This window comes from Rhea americana, unplaced genomic scaffold (assembly GCF_003343005.1).
Source record: "Rhea americana isolate MKP2758 unplaced genomic scaffold, rheAme1 scaffold_12, whole genome shotgun sequence".
NCBI lineage: Eukaryota > Metazoa > Chordata > Aves > Rheiformes > Rheidae > Rhea > Rhea americana.
In genome coordinates, this window is record NW_028185261.1 from 6,611,489 (window position 1) to 6,617,349 (window position 5,861).

The window sequence follows — 5,861 nt, forward strand, 5'->3', positions numbered from 1 at the left end:
GCCGGGGCCGGGGCCGGAGCGCGGCGCGGCGCTGCGCCGCCCGCGGCTCTAGATGGCGCCAAAGAGCCGCCGCGGTCGCCGCGCTCGGAGCGACACTCGGGCGTCGAAGCAAATCAGAGTTTCCAGCCCCCTCCCCCCCCSTTTTTTAATGCCTTAAGAATGTTATTCCTTAAGGAAATTTGTAGCTAAATTATTCTCACTTAAAATAAACACTTAGTGCACCAATTACCCGAATGGGCGGGATTTCTGTTAGGTTTCCTTCGTCTGCGTTTTGGAAGCGTGGGAGAGGATTTGGCGAACAGATAATGGCTGCAAATAAATTGCGGCTCCCGCAGATAAAGTTTCCATSTGAACTGAAATACGCAATTAAGAAACTGTCCGGGCACGGGATAGGGTGTTTATATATTATCTCATTAGAACAGAAATATCAATGTTACCTTTTAAGTGTAAAACGAGCCGTTAAGACTGTAACTCGCCGTGGGGGGGCGGGGAACACGCTTCCTGTGAATTAGACACCCGGAGATCAAATGACATTTACTAAATAATTCGGCTTGACGTTCTGCCTTTCTCGGTCGTTGGCTGTTGGGCTTTTTTAGCCTTGTTTTAATGGAGTGACACCGAGACGGAGGAGCTCGCGTGGAAGTGCTGTGCGCAAGGTGCGGAAATGGGCGGTAACAGCGCGGTGCCGAAATGTGACTTGTGTCCTGGAGAAGCCCTGGCCGAGGGGGCCCGAGGGGGCCCGGGCCAGCGGCGTCCGGAGCTCCCCTGAAACTGGCCCGTCTGAAAGGACGTTTCCCTGTTTCCCAGGGCTTTTGCTCTMGGGTGAGCATCTTCCCGCTGAAGAGCTGGTACCTAACTACGAATTCAAAGAGTGAAATCAGATTTATTTTTCGGTTCTCACACTGTCTGTTCTTTAGTTTTTCTTTGTGTAAAAGTTCCCTAGACCATATAATTATCACCAACATGTACGAAAGAATGGTGTCATTTATTTTTAAAAAGGTGACATGCTTTCTATTTTCCTGGTTAAACGAACCGGCTCTGTGGCCCGGAGCTGCTCCCTTCTTCATTTCTGGGGAGTCTGTAAATGATGGACGTTTTCTGACCCGAAGGGGCAAAGGCAATGCAAAGAGGTCCTTGATCATTGAGCTGAGAATTGTAACCCTGGCCTGGCAGAAACTGGACCTGGATGGTTTCCTTTGATGTGTTTTATTATAAATTGGAAACAAAGCTGACTTCTGCCCAACACCCAGCGCGAATGCATTCCTCCGAAACCCCGACAACAGGCGGCGAGGAGAGGATCCGCGCCCCGCCGCCCGGCGAGCGCGCTCCCTCCGCTCCCTCGCCGCGCTGCCTCCGCCCGGCCGCGGCGCCGCGCCCGGCTCCGGCGGGCGGCGAGCGAGGGACGTGCGGCAGCGCGGAGCAGGGACCCTCGCGAGGTGCTTCAGGCCAGAAAGACTCCGGAGCGCCTCACGGGGCTGGTGCTCTCGGGAAGAAGTAAAATGAAATTCCTGGGAGGCTCTTTGCCGTTTGTCCCGCAAAAGAACCCACCCGCGGGGCTGCGCCGGCCGCGCCGGGAGCAAAGGCGGCGCCGGCGCTGCCCGGCCGCTTTTGTGCAACGCGGGCTCGGAGGAAGTGAAACGCGTTTATTAGTATGCACGGCAGATGTATTTTCTTTAATGCAACGTCTTTATTCCAGTTGGTGGCCAGCAGCAGAATCCGTTTTCCGACGTTATTTGCATTCCCTATTTTATGGAGGATTAAAATATTTGTATTCCTCCAATCTGTACCGGGCAGACTAAATGGACTTTTTTCTCYCCCCCCCCTTTTTTTAATAACACAATTATCTCATTTAACAATTTGCCTTTAAAAAAATACTGTGGCTGTTAGGTTGGTGGTCAGGAGACAAAGGGAGTGAAAATAATTTTCATTTCAATAATTGCCTTCTGGTCAATTTAACTGTGCCTTATTTTGAAAGAGCCTGTCTAAATGAGATTCCTGTCCCAAATGTGTTCCCAGGCCTTAGCCCAGCCTTTAATTATTCCTGAGTTTTTTTCTTCAGAATAAGACGCTGCACTGAGTAATCACAAAGAAGTCAGAGAGCATCCTTGAACCTTTTCAATAGCAGAGCCACTGATATTCAAATAACATGCAAGGACCATTTGACTGCATGGGGACATAAGCATTTCCAATTCACTATTTGCATAGATCAACTGTCTTTGAAAAGGAAAGGAGCAGTTGTCTTCCATAACATTAAAAAGCCTAGTTATCAAATCAAGTGCTTAGTTTGGGGCTTTTAAAACGTTTACATTTTATCTCAGGTTGCCCTTTACCGTTTGACATGCAAATTTGGTGCAGTTAATTTGGACAATTAAAAGGATCTTCAAGGGAGCTTTGTCACCGAGAATATTCGGAGTTTTCCCCGTGGACCAGCTGAGATAAAGTTGGCCAGAACAAATGATGTCTAGGAGATTAATTAGATATTTGATAAGACATGAATCCCTAATAAGGGGATACAAGGCACAGGGGGCTGCTGTGTGCTCTAAGTCAAAATTAATAACATTTAACAAGATTTTCATTTAGGCATGAAATGTCTTTTCCGGAGTATTGACTCTAGCGATTTATTCCCCTGAGATCACCTCCCAACCTAGGCAGCCTTGTGGCGCTAAAGGCTTTTAAAATTAAATAAATAGTTCCTCAGCATAGTTTAATTTCAATCTATTTTGGGGTCACTTTTGTAAAACGCGCTTATGGCTCCGAATGATTTTCCGGGATGGTAGTGGGGTTTGGAGTTTTTTTTTTTTTTTTTTTAAAGGGGGGGACCAAAACCTAAAGTGGCTTGAAAAGAGCAATCGGAGCGCTACAGCTCACCTCACTCAGGGTATTAATGCACGCTGTATTTTTAATCACATTCACTGTAAGGAGGGCTGAGAGAGATGCAAAAACTCCTACTAAAAAACCCTGACCCATGCGAGGGCTAGGGGTGAGGAGATACGAATAAGAACAAAACCGTGAATATGTTGTTCAGAGTCCTTTAATAATACCAAAATGAAAATATGTCAAGATTTTTTTTCCATACAGATAAACGCATTTAATTTCTTTAAGTGACCTTAACTTACGTGTTTTGAGTGAAATGTTAACTCAACATTTTAAATATCTTTTACATATATACTGACTTCCACAAAGTGCATCAGAAATTTAAAATAATAATTAAAAAAACCCGAAAACCTCCCTGAATTTCAGGAATTCACTGATTTTTTTAAAAAATGAAAAAAAAATAGAAAAGAAAATCCCCAAGCCCCCCATCAACATTTACAAGAAAAATAAGCGAACACAATCCGTTTTTGAACCCTATTTATACAGATGTTTATGAGATACAGAGGAACTGTCTCGGACTTGCAGTTTAATTTCTCACCTTAAGCCTCCCTTAGGATGTTTTCCTTTGAAAGGAAAAAGAAGAGAAAAAGCAAACGGAAAAAAAAAAAGTGTCACTTTGTAACTACTTCGCCAGGCGGGACCTGCTGGCCCAGGAGTCCCCCGGCGGCGGCCGCGGGCCGGGCCGGGCCGGCGGGAGCGGGGCCTCCCGCCGCTCCGCTCGAGTCCCGGCGGCGGCGGCGGCGGCTCCCGCGGCCGCTGCCCCTAGGAGTCGCCGGGCCCCGCGGTAGGTTCCTTGCCGGGGCCGCGGGCGGCGCCCACCCCGTCGTGCAGGATGAGGTCGGGGGACTCGGACCGCGGCGTCTCCAGGTTGCTGGCGTCCGTGTCGCTGTCGCTGCCCTTTTTGCCGCCGCCGCCGCCGTTGTGCGTTTTGATGTGTTTGCTCAGGTGGTCGCTGCGCATGAAGCGCTTGTTGCACACGGGGCAGGCGAAGCGCTTCTCGCCCGTGTGAGTCCGCAGGTGCCGCTGCAGCTCGTCGGAGCGGGTGAAGCGCTTGCCGCAGAAGAGCCAGTTGCAGACGAAGGGGCGCTCGCCCGTGTGCCAGCGCAGGTGCGCCTTCAGGTGCGACGTCTTGCCGTAGACCTTGCCGCAGCCGGGGATGTGGCAGCTGTGGAGCCCCTTGCGCCGCAGGCTGGCCCCCGCCGGCCCCAGCCGCTCGGCCTCCTGGCAGTTGGGGCAGTCGCAGGTGGCGCGGCCCGAGTAGCGGCGGGCGGAGCGGGCCGAGCCGCCCCCGGCGGCGGCGGCGGCGCCCGTGATCATGGCGCTGGCCGCCGCCACCGCCGCGCTGGAGTCCGTGTAGGAGGGCAGCACGGGCTTGAAGCCCTCCTGGGCGAGCAGGTGCTGGCTGGTGGAGAGCAGGTGCGAGGCGGCCGTGGAGCCCAGGCCCGTGGAGCTGAAGGCGGAGTGGGTGAGCGAGCTGAAGTCGGGGTTGTAGGTGCCCAGCTGGGAGTGCAGCGAGGCCTGGGGGGCGCCCGAGTGCAGCGAGCTCTGGAGCCCCCCCGCCGGGTTCTGCACCTCCAGCCAGGAGCCCGGGTTGGTGTGCACGTCCCACCACGAGGAGGCCGCGCCGTTGGCCACCTCGCCCGCCGAGAGCGTGGAGTGGAAGCCCGACTTGTACCAGGACTCGTAGGGGTGCGCCATGCCCACGCGCGGGTAGAGGCTCTCGGCCGCCGAGCTGTGCACTTTGGAGATGAAGGCCGACTGCCCGCCGGGCTCCTGCGGCGACACGCCCGCCGCCGCCGCCGAGTTGGAGAAGAGCCCGCCGTAGTCGCTGCTGAAGGCCGACGAGGTGGGCGAGGTGGAGGCCAGGCAGAAGGCGCTGTTGGCCGTGCCCGTGCCGCTGGCCAGTCCGCTGGAGCCCCTGCTCGTGGCCACCGTGAAGCCCGAGAGGCTGGAGCCCAGGTTACAGCTGGAGGTGGAGCGTTTCCAGGGGTGAAACCCCCCTTTGGCGAAGGCGCTGGACTCGGGCAGGGTGGTCAGGGGGCTGGTGTTACCGATCTTATTGCAGGTCGCGGCCAGCATGGCCAGGGGAGTCGTTCCAAACCTCGGCTCTTCCTAGGAGACACAAAACAAGCCCGTGAGCCTCGGCCCGCCGCCGGCGCGGGGACGCGGCGACCCGGCGGCAAGCGCGGCGCGGGGAAGTTTCCTCGGGCTCCGGACGAAGACTCCAGCCCTGCCCAACTCGCCGCAAGTTGTGTTCCGCCAGTTTCCGGGGGCCGCTCTCGCCCGGGTACGCGCTGAAGTGGTTTGCGTCGGCAGCGAGGGGTGCCTTTTCGCAGAACCGCGGGGGGATGCGCGACAAGCTTATTCCGAGAGGGAGCACCGGTTCGGATTTGTGTTCGGGGGCGCTTTCAGACGCTTGGGACTAGCGCTTGGCTGCTTCAGCCTAGCGTCGTTACAACAAAAATCTCGTGGGAACGAAAGGCRGCGTGTCTTAAGGCCACTGTGTTAGAGCGGTACAAAAAGAAAAATGCGACGGCAGAAACGTAAACATGGCACAGGGCTTTCGCACCAGGGTGACTCGCAGGGCTGCTTTAGGCAAGATCTTTTGGAAGCGCTATGCTTCTCAGGTTGGGGGGTGGGGATTGCCTGGCTTCTCTCGGATCGGAAGAGTTTTTAAACTACAGCTGTCTGCGAGCGATCCCGCTGCGAGCCTGCCCGAGAGCCCCCAGCAGCGAATCGAAGTTACCTTTCCCTGGCGGATCAGCGCGATTTACGTACGGAGAAGCCGCGATACGGCGGCAGCAACAGTGGGTTTTTTTTTTTTTTTTCCCTCCCTCCGAGGGGCGGCGGACGCGCTCCCGAGAAGCCGCGGCGCGCGGCTCGCGCAAGAAACGCGCCGCCGACTTACCCCGAGTATCGACGTAGCCATAGCACGTCCGTCGGCTGGGCGATGGGCCGGGCGGGGAGCGCGCGGCGGCGGCGCCGGG

The 5,861-nt window shown here is 55.1% G+C and overlaps 1 protein-coding gene across 1 annotated transcript; it reads right to left on the bottom strand.

Moving 5' to 3' along the window:
• Positions 1 to 3,636: 3,636 nt before the first annotated feature.
• On the bottom strand, positions 3,637 to 5,803 carry SP9 (Sp9 transcription factor). The gene is made up of 2 exons (XM_085320993.1): positions 5,783 to 5,803; positions 3,637 to 4,986 (listed from the first exon to the last, which is right to left on the bottom strand). The coding sequence occupies exons 1-2, from the start codon at positions 5,801 to 5,803 to the stop codon at positions 3,637 to 3,639; spliced, it is 1,371 nt and encodes a 456-aa protein (XP_085177119.1).
• Between the last annotated feature and the right edge of the window lie 58 nt (positions 5,804 to 5,861).